Below are 19396 nucleotides of genomic sequence, written 5' to 3'. Positions count from 1 at the left end.
GATCACACAGCAGCTGGGGCGGCTCTCAGACCAAGAGGTTTGCTCTGAAGAAACCTGCAGGCAGCTGGGGCTGTATTAAATTCGGACCATTTGGAGTTAATTTAAACTCTCCTTTCCCTCTTCAACGAGTGTGAGAGAAACATTCAACATTTTTTATTTAAGGAAAATAGATGGTAGTGCCATTAAAAAGTTTTATATAAGAGCTAGAGGTTTAAAAAAAATCATAAGGGGTTGTTGGAGAGCTGTTGGCCCTGCTCCAAGACATGAGTAGCCGTGGCCTTTGCTCCTGCTTCATTCAGTCAAACAGACTAATGGTGAACACCCAGCTGTGTACCCGAGGTGTTTTTGTCAGAGAAGCTAATTTCTCCATCCTTCTTGTGTGGTTGAGACATGCTGCAATATTCACCTGAGGACCATCACATTATCTAGCTACTCCACGGCTGTCAGTCAGTCCTTACACTGGCAGGTCTGTATGTCCGAGGTCTCGTTCTCCCCAGCACTCACTCCAGAAGTCTGACATCCCTGCTATCGGCAAGCTCCCCCAAAGCATCAACCCCTCCCGCAAATCCCCTTTAAATATCCTTAAAATCTCTACCTCGTTTTGTATGAATAGATGCCATCCAAGAACCAACTCAGATCTCACATCTTTCCCCACCAAGCCCATAAATAACTTTTCTTATACTAGAAACTCATGTGTCCTCCTGTAGATAGTTACACCTTCTCTCCTTTTCCCTCATTTTCTTTTGTTTTTGTTTTGTCAAGACAAGTTTCCTTTGTGTAGACCAGGCTGGCATCAAACTCACAGAGACCCATCTGATTCTGCCTCCTGAATGCTGGGATTAAAGGTTCGTGCCACCACCACCACCCAGCTACATCTTATCTCTTAAGGTCGGGGAGGATATGGCTTCTGAGTGGTTCTCTGCCTAGAGTAAAGATACAAATTAAAATGAACATGGACGAGAGTCTTTGGTGAGTTTATAAGATTCAGAAACAAAACCAACAAAACACACTTGGTAAAATTTTGATTTTTGATGTTTCTGTTCATTTATCTCATTAAAAGTCCACTGGAACTGAAAATAAATCATTTATTTAGTGGAACTTAAAGGGATTGAATTGGGGATAATTTTAGGACATCTAGAGTCTCTCTCTCTCTCTCATCCTAATATTTACCCTACTATGACCCCACTCTACATTTTGATTTGGAAGTAGGACACATATCAAAGAGACCAATACCAGAATAGCTTAATGGAGAAGCTGGTATTGTCCCTAGGATGGAAGACACTCTAACTCTCCCTAGTAATGAGTACCCAATCTTGAGTGACAGATCTGCTGTTACTGTAGGCAAGCTCTGCAAACTGTTGGGAAGAGCAGCCCCACTATTATTACACTCACTGACCACACAGCTGAGCTCCAACAGACAGCATGAAGACAACTACACCATGCAAAGCCCCTTCCCCATAAGACCACAGAGAAGAAGACCTGGGCTTTGGAAGTCATTCCTGCAGTCTACTTCCTGTATCCCACCGACGGTAGAGATGGCTTGTATTTGGGTTGCCTCTGATAGGTCTCCAGCACCTGTCTGCCACTGGTAAGGAGCACACAGAATGTTCTCTGTGTTATTTGTGGATGAATAACTAATTGAATGAGGGCATGCAGGTTTTCGCTACAACCTGGAACAGACACAGTCTGCCTATAGGGATGGAGTCTTAGCAGTTATGAGCCCAAAATTATTGTCAACCTTCAACTGTGCTTTAGAATGTACATGTGGAAAACAGCAATGTGCCTGACTTCCTTTTCCTGACTTGACTTTCCTCTGGGTTTAATAACTGCCTATTCTCTATCCATACAGCAGAGAAATAAGGAATCAGACTCATTTTTAACTTACACTGGACATTGGTGTTCTGCCTTTCTTCAGGGGGGTCCCTGGAAATCCTAAATTGTCTCTTCTCCACCTTTTCTTTTTCTCTTAAAAATTCAGTGACTAGCAGTGTGTTGAGCCATACAGAGTGCCTGATATGTATGCAGGAGAATTAAAAAGAAAATAACCAAAGCATACAAACTACATTCAAGCAGCATATGTTGGAAAGACAGATACTAGTTATCAGGAAATGTGGCAACAGTCAGAGGTGGTGGAGAACGGTGCCATTGGCCAAGGAACCCATAACTCTGGGGAGTCAGAAGATGCCACCCCCACCAAGAAGGCGATATGCACTTGTGGTCCTGAAGGATGAGTCAGCAGTTAGAAAGCAGTGAAGGGGGCCGGGCGTTGGTGGCGCAAGCCTTTAATCCCAGCACTCAGGAGGCAGAGGCAGGTGGATCTCTGTGAGTTCCAGGCCAGCCTAGTCTCCAGATCGAGTGCCAGGATAGGCTCCAAAGCTACACAGGGAAACCCTGTCTTGAAAAACAAGAAAAGGAAGAAAGAAAGGAAGGAAGAAAGGAAAGAAAGAAAGAAAGAAAGAAAGAAAGAAAGAAAGAAAGAAAGAAAGTAGTGAAGGGTTCTTAGACGAGTGAGCATGGGAGAAGATGCCAAGATGGACATGACAGCAGTGAGCTGTGAACTGTGGACAACAGATGGGAGCTTCCTGAGTGAGTGGAGTGGAAGATTTGTCTGAAGTGAAAATACCGAAGGGGGGTATCTGATCAGCCTTTGGGATCTGAGTTTTGTGCTGATAGTCATTAGGTAACCATGCAATGTTTTAATAAATCACTTGTCATTAGAGCTGAGAGGGGATTGGACAAGGAAAGAGTAGAGGGACCCATCACAGGAGAGAGGGGTTTGCCAGACAGGAGAAGGGGGTGACACTTTACCAATGAAAGAGGAGGAGATGAATCAGGATATATGCTGAGCTCTGTTTGAACATACACTAATTAGTCATCAAAGGGAAGATACCCAGGAGGACAGTTAAAGCTTCATCTATAGATCCATAGAGGATGAAGTCTGGGATTGTAGAGCCAGGAGTCACCTGGGAACAGATGCTATTTATAGCCAAGAGAATGGCTGGGAGGTTGAGGCAGGCTTTGTGTGGACAGAGTGCTTTAATCAGGGGCTAATTTACACTGAAGATGTTGTGTGGTTCTAGATGGATCTTATTTCTTTAGATCAGGATCCCGTGGAACCCCAGGATCCATTCTGAAGAATCTATGAGATGTTAAGGACTTTGTGTAAATGTAGTTTCATGTTTGCACAAAGGCTACAGCCTTTATCAGGTTCTCAAAGACATGGGAGACAAGAAAGGGTCAAGACCCATATATTTCCACAGATAGTTGTCATCAGTTAATTACATTTCCTACAGTACTTAGGATTTGAACAGAACTGAAGAAGAGATGGGTTCCATCACAGAAATACATTTCATACAATGATCTAGTCTGTCAGTGGTTTGCCCAGGAAGGGGAGTAGAGATTCTAGGACCTACCAATGATGAAAGAGGAGAAAGTATTTAGTTAGTTCATGGCTTTGTTAGATATGCTTGTGTTCTGTTCAAATTTGCACAAAAGCACTCTTCAATTGAATATGTGTCTGATCACTAGCAGAAGTTACTTTACTATGAGGCAAAGACCTGCCACCTCATCAATCTGTATGACACATGTAATCCAGTCCCTTCTCTGGAGATGATGCTCCCACTGCCACATCTCTGGCTTTGTGTCACAGTTGAAATTTGATCCAGGTTTCTTAGTTGACCATGGCAGCACACAGGCAAGCTTTTCTTCATAAAAACCTCCCCTACCTAAAAGCTTTCATTGATTGCTATTTTCTTCATGGCATACAAGTAGATTCTAAAATTGCCAGGTCACACATCTAATGAGGTCCCAGTATCTCAGGTACATAATGAATTCTTGCAACTCAACAATTTAAAAAAATAAAGACCCAATTTCAAAACGAGCAAAGGACTTAAGCGGGCATCTTCCAAAGGAGATGAACAAGTAGGTGGTAAGTATACGGAAGGTGGTTGGCATCACTTTCTTCCTCCGTCATGAGGGACTGACAGATTCAAACAGCAATGAGATCCCACCCTAGTGCTGTAGAGTGAGTCATTTAAAAATAAAACAGGGGTCTGGAGAGATGGCTTGGCAGTTAGAGCACATGCTACTCTTGCAGAGAACCAAGTTCAGTTCCCAGTACCCAGGTTGGGTGGCTCACGGGTGCCTGTTACTCCAGTTTCAGGTGAGCCAACAACCTCTTCTGGCCTCAGCAAGCACCACACTTGCATTCACACACAGACAATTATGAATAAAATAAATCTTTAAAAATATAAAGCCATGAGGAATTACAGAAACGGGTGTCTTCACACATGACTGGTAGGAATCCAAACTGGTGCAGCCACTGTGAAAAAGAATTTGGCAGTTTCTCAAAAAGTTAAAGATAGAGTTACCCTGTGATCCAGAAATGCTACTCCTAGCTCTGTCCCCAAGAGAACTGAAAACATATGTTCCAAAAACAACTCAATATCACAGAAGCGTTAAAGGCACAAAACACAAATGTCACTTAACCAAATAATGGGCAAGCTGTCTACACAGACAATGGAATAGTATTCAGCTGTACAAAAGGAAGCATTGCTACCTTGCAGTCCTTGAAAACACTATGCTATGTGAAAGACACCTGAAATGTTCAGAGACAATATTTCCAGGACAAACCCAAAGGCAACAAGTAGGTTAGTAGTTGCAGGTAACTGAGAAGAAATGGGATTTAGGAAGCATAGGATAATTTTCGAAGTGATGAGAATGTTCTGGAGTTAGTGGTATTAGTCACTGATAATCACTTGACAATCACAACACTGTCAGTGTGTTAAAGCCACTGGCATGCATACACTAAAGTACTTAGGATGGCAATGTGTGTGCTGCTTAAATAAAAAATGTGGAACAAAATTGGCAAGGGATGTTAGGTTGGCCCTGGAAATAACAAGGTCCCAGAATTTGTAAGCTTTTTTGTAGACCGCTTGGCTATGAAGAAGCTGAGCAATGCTCACATAGGCTGAGGCTTCCTGGTGACTCTGATGTCAGCAATATTAACTCGAAGCCAGTTAAGCACAAAGACAAAGTAACCCTCACATCACAGACCTGAAGAAACAAGTAATGGTGGTGTGAGTTTGCCTCACAAATATATTCTAAAGTAGGGAGAGAGGTGGGATTGAAAAGTCGGGGCATTCCAATGGACACCCATCACATTTCTTAGAGGACCTGAAAATTAAAAACCGTGCCAATGCAGTAGAGTAAAATACCCTAAGCCAAGCTGCCTGCTTCTTTTCCCTCGGCTGTGTTTCTTCTAGAAACAAAGCAAACATTTGCACCTAGTGGCAATTTGAGATTCTGGTAATATTCACTCTTCTTTAGCAAAAGAAAACATTAACTATTAGTAATACTTGGAACTCTGGGTATAGTAAACTTCCATTGTGTGTGACCTTCCTGTAGGTTCTCAAGAAGACTAACTGCATTTTCATCTGTCTTCTTACGAACCTGAAGAAGACTCTCAGTGATGAAGTAAAGAACACCAACTTTTTAAAGGGAGTTTGATGATAGCATTAAATATTATAATTACAACCAAAAGTTGTGTTGGTCATAGCAAGAGCATGGATGACCATGGTGCGGTTTGGAAAATAATAAATGCAAGGCTGATTTTCAAAGCAATTTGCACTGGCCTCATGAATGCCCATCATGCCTGCTAATTCTTTTCCTTTTCTCTTTTCTTTCCCTTCATCTTTCTCTCCTCCCTCCCCCTTCCTTTCTCTCCTGTTTGCTTTCTTCTCTTTTCAGCACTGGGGGGTTAGGCCCAGAGCTCCCCAAGGCAGGCAAGCACTCTGTCCCTTAGCTACAACCCAAACCCCTATTAGTTCTTCAGTGGTTCTGTTCCCAAGCACCTTTTTGACATTTGGCTTCACTATAGACACTGAGCAATGGACAGACAGGAAAAGACACGTAACTTGTGGGGTCTAGTACAGAAAAAAAAATGATTGCCCATTTCAAGTCCACAGAAAAACACAAACCCAGCAGTCTGGACACTTGTACACCCATGACCTAGGAGATCTGTGACCAATCCCCCTGGTTCTGACATCTTTCTACGAGCAAGATCAAGTTGCCTCATCTTCTAGAACCGTCCCATATTTGAAGCACAAGGGCTAGCCAGCCCCATTTTTCACCTTGTTGAGTCTTGAGCTTCGATGCCACAGTTTAATATATTTTTATTCTCTATGGGGAACAGAGCTCCACATACTCAGGTCAAGTATGGATGGCAGAAAACCATTTGTTAAATACAGTCCTTCAGATCATTGGGAAGGGAGCCTAGCAGCTAGCTGTACTTACTCCCAACTCCAACCCAACACTTTGCTCTAGCTCTGTTTATTAGCTGTCTCCACAGCACATCAATGGCAGGGGTGATGAAATCGGTGGCAGATTTCACTGTCAGGCAGCTGGGTCACTGTCCCCTGGGTCTTGTTGTCATGTTGCGGTCTTAAAGTGACCATGGCTGCTTGGATTGCTACCTTCCAAAAGGCTAAAAGTCCACCGAATAGTTAACTGGTGGGAAAGGAAGACAGGGGCTGTTGCTTACAGAAAATATACAGAGAAGCAGCTTTGAAATCTCCCAAGGTGGCTGGGTATCAAGAACATGGCCCCTGATGTGGGCAGCTGTGAGTGCAAGGGGCAGCCTGAGGGCTGGAAGCAAATCTCCATCCCAGGCTGGTGCCTCTCCCGTGAGGCTCTGCCAGTAGAGGCAGAGAGCCTAAACACTACAAAATGAAAAAGGCCTCCATCCAGGTAGAGGGAGGTTATCACTGATGTTATCTTCTGTATGGCTAGCACTATCAGTGAGAGACTGATCTGAGAAGAAACTGAGGGAGCAAGAGAGAGAAAACAGGGTGACTTATTTAATAGGTGTGATCCTCGGGGACCCTTACCTGGAACCGTCTCATGTCCCTTGGGTTTCCTGCTGTTTTCAAACAATTCTGATTGCACTTCAGGAAAAATTTTAAAAAGAATCTGTGAAAAGAAAGCAATGTGTTACTTTTTTCCCCAGTAAACATGTTTTAACGAGAAGCTCTATCTGTGTTCTATTAGATTTGATTTGAGAAAAAAATAGGCGATTGTGTTTCAGGTCTGGGGAATTTCAAGCAGCCGTGCCTGGGAGAGGAACACTGCTGACCCTCTGCAATTTGCAAATTTGGATGCTTTCAATGGCAAGCTCCGAGCCCCCTCTCTCCATCACGGTGGGGGATTGTTAAGCGGTTCACAATCTGGACTCTGGTCTGCACACCCACCCGCCTGAAATCTGTGCAGCCTTTAGTCTGCAAAAGAGGGCTCCAAATGCAGCAGTGACCTCTGCTGTACAGAAAGTATTGCTCCCGGGTTAAAATCGACAGGACACGGCCCAGAACCTAGGACTCCTCAGGTCTGTGCCTCCCACAGGCCATACAATACCTTCATGCTCACATCTGAAGGTGGTCTCAGAGTTTCCCACATGTGCAAAAATCATAAAATAGTATATAATTATCTAAAGCCCAAGTCCACTAGGCAAGGATACCCCAGGCATTTATGATTAATAGCAAATAGGAACGACCTCTTGGTCCCTCTAGAGACAATACAGAGAAACACAAATCATGATCTGTGGTTATTGTTTGTAAGACATGATTTTTCTTTTTTGAAGCCCATAGTCCCTTAAATGATCTGTGTCCTTTCAAACTGGGCAGCTTGAATCTGACAGTTGAGCCAGCCAAGAAAAATGACAAAAGGAACCTTTGCAGCAATTTGACTCATTCTTATTTTTAAATTTTGTTTCAAAATACAATAAGTTTTTCATTTATTTCACTTGCAGAGTCCTTTTCCTTAAAAAAAAAAAAAATCCAGCTTTTGCAGTGTTGAAGTCCCAGGTGAGCTAAGCCTATTTCCCTTTCTGTTACTATGACAACGAAATTTTACCGCAGTCCCAAGGTCCCTTCAGAACTCTCGCATCTACGCCTTGAATTAGAACTTTAAAGGAAAAGATATACATTTTCCCCAGGATTTACCAACAAAAATAAGTAGAAATCAACCAGTCTTAAGAAAATTCTATTTTAAAAGCACTGGTTGGTAGATGATCTCAACATGACCTTCTGCTTATTTTTATTTTTTATTTTTATTTTTTTACAACAACCACACAAAAGAATTTGAAAGCATTCCAATTAACTGTATGTTTCACACACACATACACACACACACACACACACACACACACACACACACACACAAATAAACCAATAAGAAGATGTCAATAAGCAGTAACAGAAAGAAGGGAAGAATTGGTCTCTCTTGTTTCTGAGACTCTTAATCTTTGTTTGCTGAAACATTTGGCAACACGCTCTCCAACCCTATATATGCATAAGGTTGGAAATGACGGCTAAATATTTTTCCATTATTTAACATCTGGTTTGGGTTTGTCTCTGGGGCCATCTTGTATGGGGGTGTATGGGAGGTCAGGGATGGCTTTTGGTGCCATGGAGGTGTGGGGGTCTTGATCAAAACTCTCCTGAGGACCAGGCAAAGTAATGAGTGTGCAAGCACTGTGCACAGTATGGCAAGCTTAAAACCTGCCACAGATTTCCGAAGTGCAGGGAATGCCTGCCTGTGCTAACTTGGGTGGGCTCAGAAGGAGAACAGCTTTTGTTTAAGTCTGGACTGAACAGAAGCAAGCATTTTCTTTCTGGGTGGAGAAATGTGTCTATATTTGTGCACTCATCAGCTATGACCACTTGCAAACCCTTCAACTGCTCTAAGGATCTACTACAAACTTGCCTTGCTCAATGGAGCCTCTTTCCAAATTAGAATCCCCACCCCACATGGTATTTGCTCCCCAGTGCACACCTGCCCACAGGCGTCTGCATCTTTGCCCTCTGCCAAAGCCAGGTTGAGTGCATCTTCTCATTTGCTCCTTGATTTTTTTTTCTGAAGTTTTGCTTTTCAACAACTGGGCTCCAGATAATGCATTCTGTGTGCCCTGCACGCACTTCCCCTCTCCTCCCCCACTCCTGTTCCAAAAAGGGATCTGGTGAAAGCATCAATGTTCACTGAGCCATTACTACGAGAATGGTGTGGTAGGTGGAAAAGTGTGAAAGAGATAAATGTTTACATAAAATCCAATTGATTTAGGGAAACATGCAGCCTGGTGAAAGGCTTTATTCATTTTAAATTAGGACCCTAAACAGTTCTTTGGATGGAAAACACCCAATTTTGATCCTCTTGCTTGTCCTACGGCTGAGTTTGTAGCCTTATACTTCAGACCCCTGCATACCAAGGATTTAGCATCTGGCTCACAAAGGGGAAAGGAACAGTGGAGAAGACAAGTAGGGAGAGAGGGGGAATGCTACATTATTAAATATATAACTGCTATAATGGATAACATTAGATGTACTTCTGTGGGCATTTTTTACATGTGAATTTAAAAATTAATTAAGAGAAATTCTAGAGCTTACAGATATTGTCAAATCTCTCTCAGTATTTTACTGATGTCTTCACACACACACACACACACACACACACACACACACACACACAGACCTTTCGAAACTACTTGGTACAAAACTCTTCACTATCCACATAATATGTTAGCCACAGAGTAACTTGCAAAGGAACAAATTCCCTCAGAATCCCTTGTGTCTCGAGTCCTCCAAAACCAGAGGTGCCTGGAGAATGTCAGCCCTCTCTATTCAAAAACAGAAAACCCAAAAGAATTCCAAGATTCAGACCAAATGCGCCGATTCTCCCTAGGATGGGAGTGATTTCCACTTTTTCCAAACAATAGTGACTATGTGAACATTATAACCACTTAGCGTGCTGCAGGTTGCCAGTCTTCTGACTGCATTCCTAACAAGTGAGACCAAACAACAGTAGGGGTAGCCTTGCTTTAGGATGAAGAGGTATGGAGATGTGGGCTCAACAACTGAACTCCAGACCCTGGCGTTCCAGCCAGATCCAGATTCCTGGGTCATTGAGGCAGTGTCATGTCCCAGAAGGCTTTGCTTCACTCTAACAAATATGCACTGAAATCTAACTAGTCTTCACCATGTGACCAAACTGTCACCTTTCTCTGGGCCTCAGTCTCTGCGACTGTTAAATGAAACATCTAACTGGATTATTCTGGAGTTCATTGCAACACCAATGTTCTATGACTGGGAAAAATAAAAGAAGGCAAAAGTTGAGAGCCTTCCAGAAAGAGCTACTTTGGGGCAAGAACCTACTGATGACCAGAGGAAAAAAAAAGAAAAGAAGGAAAGATAGAGTCCACGCAAATAAATATACAGGGCAAGGTACACTTTTCTGCCCCATGAGGAAGGGGAAAGTGAATGAAGAAGATGACAGCTCAGAGTTCTCTCTGACCCTGCCCCCTTCTGTATGATGAATGGCTAAAGGACTGGGGATTAACTGCCTTGTCTCTAGGCTGGTTCTCCCCTTATCCTACGAATATATTCTAAAACTCTTAGGGATGCTTAAAACCACTAGTCATACCAAACCCTGTCTGTTCTCTGGGTCCTCATATACATATGACAGTTTAATTTATAAATTTGGCACAGTTAGAAACTAGCAATTCCTAATTCATAAAATTCAACAACTATCACAATGCGCTGTAATGAAATTTTAAATCCATGAGTCGTTCACGTCCAAAATTTTCCATTTCATAATTTGGAGCCATAGCTGACCATGGGTAACTGAAACCTGGAAAAAGTGAGGCCATAGAGAAGGAGACACTATATCATGTACTTGTTACACAAAGCATCATTTAAGTCTTAAAACACTCCTCCCAGGGAAGCTCTGTCTCATGGGTAGGGGGGGGAAAGTGTTAGGGACCAAACAGAGTGGCCACAAAATTGGAACCGGGATCTTTTTGGCAAGTAGCACCATCTGGTGCTCTCTGTTCCCCACGCTGTGGTGATGGCTATACCTGAGTAGACTTAAAAAACACAGGAGTACACATTTCAAAGGGTCAGTGTCGTATCTCAACAAAGCTGCTAAGCCTGTCTCTATATGACAGTCTAAATAAGAAAAAAACAACAGCGAAGAAGAAGAAGAAGAAGAAGAAGAAGAAGAAGAAGAGGAGGAGGAGGAGGAGGAGGAGGAGGAGGAGGAGGAAGCAAATGAATGGGGCAAGGAAGGGGAGGGATCTGGCTTCTTGAAGAGCAAATACACCCAAGAAGAAAACATTAGATCAAAGATGGTCAAGGAAAACACACTTGACGTTGAAAATATCTGCTGGTCCTGCTTCTTAACTCATATGATCAATGTGCTTTAAGCATGTTTTGGATGTTATGAAAGGTCACACACACAGTGATCAGAAAATATACTTGACCCAGAGTGACTCTAGAAATGCCTAGATATGGGGTTAAATAAGATTAAAAGCTTATTATATGGTATCCAAGAAATCTGTCTTTCCCTTTCCAATCTCTGGGATATTAGGATATTCTGCATTGTTGAAGAACACAATGGAACTCTCTGATGGCTCAAACTTGTCCTGACCCATCTTGAATAGAAACTGAAATTCAAACTAACCATACAATAGAGGTCAAAGCCAGCAACTGATGGTGGAAAGAGATGCGCCCCAAACATCACAGGTAGGACAACCAGACCCTAGAATTTTGACCACATATTTGAAGATCATAGCCAGTATTCTGCCTCTCAGACTTTATGAAGAAGACTGTTCAGTGTACCTCCAATTTTAAAACTGAGACCTAATCGTTTCTTTAAATTATTAATACAAAACCACTATAGTCAACTACTATAGAAGAATCAAGAAAAATAGTATATAGAGATGCACATTGAAGAGATGTGCACTAGTCACAGCTAACATTACAAAGAGCTAGCGGAGGAAGGGAGGGAGAAGGGACTGGGATCGTCATGTAATTCAATCTTGTTTGTAATTCAAATATATAAAAAAGAAAAAAACAAAGAGCTATACGCCCTGTAAAATGACTCCTTTTGAAGCTTCATTCCTGAGTCCATCAAACAAGAAAGTCTAATTTCTAGATTAGAAAGAGCTTCTGACACTAGGCAGTGGTGGCACATGCCTTTAATCCTGGCACTTGGGAGGCAAAGGCAGGTTGATCTCTGTGAGTTCGAGACCAGCCTGGTCTACAAGAGCTAGTTCCAGGACAGCCTCCAAAGCCACAGAGAAACCCTTCCTCCTAACCTCCCACACAAAAAAGGAAAGAGCTTCTGACATAACATAATCATGTCTCATACACCACAGACAAGATGATACCACACATTCTTTAAAGGCCAAGAACAATGGTGGTATCTGCCAGGATGGCCACATAAGCAGGCAGACTCTCAAAGCTGAGCCAAACATCTAGTTACTGTACCCTAACAGGTCATGTAGGTACATAAAGATAGGTGTCCATTGATATTTGAGGAAGATATGCTTTATCCAGATTGTATATCAAAACTTTTTAAAAGCCCAACAAATTAAAACACAATTGACTTTCATTGCTCATGTCAGATTCAAAAAAAGACAATAGTTTGCCGGGCGTTGGTGGCGCACGCCTTTAATCCCAGCACTTGGGAGGCAGAGGCAGGTGGATCTCTGTGAGTTTGAGGCCAGCCTGGTCTCCAGATCAAGTGCCAGGATAGGCTCCAAAGCTATACAGAGAAACCCTGTCTTGAAAAACAAAACAAAACAAAGACAAAACAAAGACAATAGCTCTTTTCCCTTGAAGCATTTCAGCTACTAAATATATGGATGTCTATAGTGGATCACAGAATGCCAAGGAAAAGGAATGAGCAGAGGTGTTCTTCTCCTAAGATCTTTCCAGATGGTCTCATTCTTCAGGAGATCTGGCAATCTAATCTCCAAGGTGAGAAGCTGTATTGGGTGGACACATGGACAGGTTCACAGTCTCATTTTCAGAGTGTCCCTCAAGATAGCTGACCCTGATTTTAGTGGTAAGAAAGACTTCATTGGTTTGGTTTCCACTTGTGACTAGTGACAAAAAACAGGATTTTTCTCTTTAATATAGATCTTTGTTGTCTTTTATGGGCCTTCCAGCAATAAAATGAATAGTTTCTTCCAGAAAAAAAAAGAACTGCCCCCCAAAAGCTGCCAAATTCAAGCAGCTTAAGATCCAGTCTTACTCTGAAGATGAGGCAACCTTGAAAAGCCCGATCTCTAAGGGATCCATCTAGTGCCCTAAAGGTCTAAGGACCCAGTGACAACTCTGACAAGTGTCAGGAGAAACTGATAAGCCAAGCTCTTAATGATCTCTTGTTGGACTTCCAGACACAAATTATGGGTGGAGCATGGGAGACGATGGTATTTGAGGGTGAAGTGACTAACACAAAGGCCCAATGAGATTCATGGACAGTATGGATGACTAAAAAGTTCAGACTGACTGGTCATCTGATAATTGCAGTATCCATGGGTGGGGAGTGGTCAGGGATAGTGGGGGGTGATTGCACCCAGTTTTTGTAAGAGGGTGCTCTATCTTCTCCATTTAAACTATAAACATAATACAGGATCAGAGAGATATATCTCTGTTCTTCTCAGACATTCCTAAGGACAAAACTTATTACTGTTAACACTAATTTACCTGGATTGTTTCAGTGAAAGGCTACTTACTTGGATTTGAAAATTTAAGTTTACAGGGAACAGGATTTTTGATACAAGGTTTCACTATGTACCTCTGGCTAGCCTGGAACTTGCTATGTAAATAAAGCTGGCCTCAAACTCATAGAGATCCATCTGCCTCTGCCTTCCAAATGCTGGGATTAAAGGCATGTGCCACCACACCTGGCATGGGGGGCATATATTTTTAAGCAACATTTTTTCTTGATTTCAACTACACTCAGCCTCCATAAGCCCTCTTGACTCAAAGTCTATGGTAACAGTAATAATAATGGCCTATATTCTTTAGTTCCTGTTACATTGCTTGCCATGCATGGTTTCATTAAATCCTCACATCTTAGAGTAGGCACAATAATGTCTGGGTTCTATGGAAACGCTAAAAAGTTCTCAAAAGTTGTCAGATTAATTATCCGAGGTGAAAAAGTCCACAGAAGAGTGGGTAGGAGGCCAAGTTCCAGTTTGTCAGACACTTAGCAAACTGTCACTCCACAGGGAGCTTGTCCAAGTTCCCAACACATTGTGAAGCAGCTCTTTGCTTTTGGGATACATGCCCCACTGGTCTCCATTGGGACCATCATGTCACTTTCTTCTGGAAATGAGTGTGGAGTCCATCTTCTCTTTACAAAACCAAACAAGCACAAAACAACAACAACAAATGCTTATTGTTTCTATCAGGGGTCTGGGAAGCTCTGAAAACCCAGTGGTGACATTGTGGTATGTAGAAGAAGATAGGAGCTCCATCAGACACTTATAAGACATACCAAGAATTCAAATACCTTAAGTAAGCACAGCTCCAAGAGCTGCAGTGCCCTAGAGAGAAATCAGAAAGCTCCTCGACTGAATGAGGAAGATTCAGACCATTTGTTCACCAAACTCTATGGAGGAGGAAGGCAGAGATCAGCGGCACACGAGAAGCTGAATGCAATCTTAGAAAAACACTTCCTGAGAATTAAGTCTCTCAAGCTAAACTTGAAAGAGTTTTAAGTAATTAAGAGAGAGGAAGATTCCTATGGTGGAGATTTTTAAATAGACCAAACAGCTAATTCCTTTGACAGCTGATAACTCCAGTGTCAACGTGTGGCAACTATAGGAAAGCCCCTATCAAACCACTATCATGTGACTTCAGTGCCACTGTGAATAGCATTATGCTTATTGTTGCTTAGTATTCATCATGAAATTAGGGACTGCCCAGAGCCAGTATTAGTTTATCCATGCAAAACAAGTGCCTGGGTTGTAGTAAGTTAGAGTCCTTTGCTAGGCATATTTCTTCTAAACCCCTCTCTATATTGCACCTTCCAATCCCACTATATTTTGGGGGGCATATATGTCTGGGGGTCAGAGGTCAATGGCAATGTTTTCTTTAACTGCTACCCACCTTGTATTTTGAGATAGGTTCTCTCCTTAGCATCATAGTCTCCATTTAGGTGTGGCTGGCTTGTCTGCAAGCTCTAGGGATCCTCCTGTCACCACCTCCCCAGCACTAGTACCACATGCCAGCACACACTAGGACTACAGTGATGTGCCAGTGCACACTAGGATGACATGCGTGTGCCAGCACACCTAGTTCTTTACGTGTGTTCTAAAGCTCAAATTTTAAGTCCTCATCATTGCAAGCAAGCATTTTACCAGCTGAGCATCACCCTATCCTTGGCCCACTATATTTGAAAACAAACTACTCTATAGGAAGTTGTCACAAACCTAGATTGGATTCTATCAGGATAGGGTATCCCTCCAATGCTAATACTCTCCACTTGAATTTTCCTTAATTGTTGGGGGACACATTAAAAGGGAAAGTCCAGTCCAACAAGATTACAGGAGAAAAACAACAGAAGATGGCTGCTCAAAGTCCTCAACAGTGCAGTAAACTGGTCAGTAATATATTTAAGAGTACGTGTACAATGTGCTGGCTCCTAGCTGGCAACAGGCCCTCAGATTCATTTTCTATTCCTTGTGTGCTCCAGTGACAAGCTCCTGGAAGAGGCATTTCAGTTTGGCAATAGATCTCTGCTCCTCAACATGGTGCCTTCTGGGTAGGCTCTGTTGTATTCATTTAGGCACCGGGAGGCAGGACTTCCCCACTGTGTAAATCTGACTCTGTATCAATAGACTTTATCTCAAAGCCATTTCCCGATTCCTTGTGATGGGTCTCCCACAGCCCCAGTGGCAAGCAATTGACTGCAAAAAGCCACTAAGCTGTAAAAGCAGGGGCTTCACCTCTATTCATTCTCCTCTTACTCCCAACCAGTACCACACTGCTCAAGACCAGGCTTCTACCTGGAATTTATTTTCTATCCCATATTCAGTCTCATCCCTGCCCCCAAATTCTATTATTCTGCACCCTGGGAGAAAACATCTCTAAGGAAAAGTCTCTGGTTTTGCACACAGATCAAAATTTGATGCCGTTAATAAAAATGAGTACATAACTCTTTAGACTTGAATTGGAAAGGAAGCCAACACTAAGAGCGAGTTTGTCATTTTAATTGTCTCTGAAGATGTGGGGGGGGCACTTTTGGCAACATAATTAGATCTATCTTTCATCTTTTTTTCCAGTGCTGAGAATCGAACCCTGGACCTTCCAACTGCTACCCAAGCACTCTATTCCAATCTTCCTTTGATTTTTAAACCAGGTCTTCTTTCTTTGCCCTGTCCCTTTCTTTCCCTTCTCATCCCCCAAAGGAAAAAGGACCCATAAAGTCAAATCACCTACACACATTTGCTTCACAAAAAAGAAGAAGAAGAAGAAGAAGAAGAAGAAGAAGAAGAAGAAGAAGAAGAAGAAGAAGAAGAAGAAGAGGAAAGAAAAATCTTTCTCTGAGACTTCAGAGTGAGGATACAAATCAATTTTCCTTCCTCATACAATGACTTCTTGGATGAAGGAGAGAAATGAAGTTATTAGCCAGTCATCGCCTTAATGGGTCCTCAGCCCCAGTCCCTGTCAATCCTGGCCTCCCCTCCCCTCCCCTCCCCCTCTGGTTCTCTGCCCTCCCAGCGAAACTCATCTATGCTAGGCTGAGCAGTGAACACCAATTACACCAAGAGCCCTTTGCTGCTGCCTGGTCCGCTGGTTTTTACTGTTTTGCCAGATGGTTGAGGCCAATGTGTAAAACTCTCTACCCTACCATTAATTCATAACTCAGTAATAACTTTCCCACGACTCTGGGAAATTGAAATGAACAAATGTGAATATTTGGAAAGGGAATCAAGGTTGGACAACTATTTTACACCTGCCAGATTCGATACCACTGAGACAAAAAGATAGCACTATTTCAGCAGACTGCAATGTAACTCTCCCTTAACCAAAGACAGACAAGCAAACAAACAAATACTGGAGAAAAGTGAGGAGGAAAGCTGAGTGGGTGTATGCCTCTTCCAATCGCTTTCCCTCTGCCATCTTCAGTTTATACCTATTGCCCCTATGCGTTCACTTGCTAGTGACCTTGAGCATTTCTGTAACATTACACTCTTATGACAGATTCATAGATTAGTAGATACGAGTGCATTCTCTTGCTAAGACAGGACACCATCCAATGTTTGTTAGCATCATTAAACTAAAACTGACTTTTCACCTGCTCCCATACCATATGCAGCTGCAAATTTTTAAATTAAACTATGAAGCCATGCATAAATTTACATATATTACAGACTAGCCTCTCCATTTAACATGCAAATGTACTCCAATGTTTCAGAACACCTTCTGTCGCTAATTAATTTGCTGAATTATAATTAGACTAATCCTGCATAATTAATAAGCACAGATTTTTTTTTAATTTGTAAGCAGCTTGAGGAGATCATTCACTTCCTTCTATAAACTGCTAAGTAAGTGTTAAAAAAAATCTGGAAAGAACATGTGTGAAAATGTATGTTTGATGTCGCATACAAACTCAAACTAGCATGGAAGATACAGAAGTCAGTATTGATAATGGTACATATTTGAAGCCAGCACTCAAACAATCAAAAAAATTACACCCAGAGGATGAGGCCTAAGTCTCCCTTTGTCTCCTTGTATATGGTGTTTTATTCTTTGCCGTCTATCCGTCGGATCTTCCAAGATCACAGAGGCGGGAAAGGATTAAAGTAACCGTATGTTGTATTAGATGAGATAATGATATTAACACTCTACTGTATATCAAAACACTCTGTGCATGCTGGGGGCTTAGAAGCCTCTTTGATGGTATTTGGAATCATTTTCATTTTGGCTGCCAAAAACACCCGAGATCCGTCTAGTGGAAACAATTAAGTTCCATTAGTACTGTATCCATTTGGTGATGACTACAATGAAGGGTCCCTCTTCAATGCGAGAGAGTCGAGTCTAGAAAAGAAAATCCACAACTATGCATCTGTGCACTTGAACATGTGAAACTGTAGAGTTTTATGACAAAGCAGGAAACTTAATCTTGTCATCTGTCTCCCTGCCCCCCCCCCCCCCCCGGCAAGCTCTGTAAAAGCCAGGCTCAGGAAAGCTCAAGGCCTAGAGAAAGAACATGTTAAAACAGTTGATGCAAGACAGGCATGGAAAGCCAAGGCAAGCTGGACCAGTAGTCAGGCAACTTGAAAAATGACTAGAGAGACAACATGGAGAGAGTATGGGCTGTCGAGGAGAGATTAAGAAAATTTCAGAGTGAGGGAAAATAGAACTTCAGCTTTTCCACAGAGTGAAACAGTAATCCCAGTAACCGAAGGACTGACTACCTAGAACTGAGCCAGGTTAGTGAGATGCACCCGGCTCTCTTGAACTTCTAATCTCTCTGGTTCTGCCTCCCGAGTGCTGGGATTAGAGGCTGGCACAACCCCCAGCTTATTCAATACTGGGAATGATCCATGCTAGGATCCATTCTAAATGAATACTCTGCCAATTGAACTACATATCCAACCTGAAAAAAAAATATATATATATATAATTAATATGCGATTATATACTGTGATATTACATATAATGTTATGTATGATATAAAATGTTGCATGCATATAAATAATATGTAATTATTTATGTATATAAAATAATATATGATTATAGTGTATATATTATAATATTATGTATTGTTTTACATCTATTATACTTACAAAAGCATTTATATTTATATAATATGTAATATATAATGACTTACATAAAAGCTTCAACAAAATTATCTTCCTAAGGACAGGCAACAATCTTCCAGAGTCATTGCCACACTAAGTACACCCTCCTACTGCCAAAAAACAACACTATTTTTTCTTCCCTTTGGACAAAAGCAAGAGATGAATTAGCTTGTTGAGTTGAGAAGAGAAAATGAATAGCCGATCCTCTGCTTGGCCAAAGCAAGGAGTGAATGCCAGGCCCATTTCCATGGCCAACTCCATCTTCATGAAGACCATTTGCTCCTGAGGCCTCCTCTCTTTATCTGTAAGGAGAGGTCTTCTCTCATCAACTCAGCTACCTCTTGGGGCTCTTGCAACAGCTAACTCAAGTTTTTTGGGTTTTTTTTTTTTTTTTTTTTTTTTTTTTTTTTTTTTTGAGGAGTACATGGGAAAGGCTGGAGCAATATTTGTGAGCTAAGGGCCTTTCCGTGGGGTAACTGGGAAACACACACTGCTTGGAGAATTTCTCTAAACCAGGGCTTGACTGGTCAGTCCTCCTCTGAGGAGATGAAATGATGTTCCTAAAACCTAAACAAAGGCATGGGAGGAGAGTAAGTGTGCCTAGTGAGTGGTTCCCCAGAAGGAACACTAGTATAACAGTGCTAATAAGAGACAAAAATTATTCCTTGAAAAAGAAACTGGATGGGTTTTCTATGATGTGTCTGGGATGCAATTTTGAAACACAGGAAATCTAGTTTCTCTCTAGTT

General features: G+C 42.0%; 1 protein-coding gene across 2 annotated transcripts in view; it reads right to left on the bottom strand.

Moving 5' to 3' along the window:
* The window catches only part of Ebf2 (EBF transcription factor 2), a 196473-nt gene that overhangs the window by 50764 nt on the left and 126313 nt on the right, over nucleotides 1-19396 (bottom strand). For both annotated transcript variants that reach the window (XM_035452552.1, XM_027390269.2), the window contains exon 7: nucleotides 6888-6969. In XM_035452552.1, the coding sequence (XP_035308443.1) occupies nucleotides 6888-6969 (82 nt within the window). The remainder of the gene's footprint in view (nucleotides 1-6887; nucleotides 6970-19396) is intronic.

Source organism: Cricetulus griseus (genome assembly GCF_003668045.3).
Source record: "Cricetulus griseus strain 17A/GY chromosome 1 unlocalized genomic scaffold, alternate assembly CriGri-PICRH-1.0 chr1_1, whole genome shotgun sequence".
Classification (NCBI taxonomy): domain Eukaryota; kingdom Metazoa; phylum Chordata; class Mammalia; order Rodentia; family Cricetidae; genus Cricetulus; species Cricetulus griseus.
This window is presented reverse-complemented; position numbering and strand designations above follow the sequence as displayed.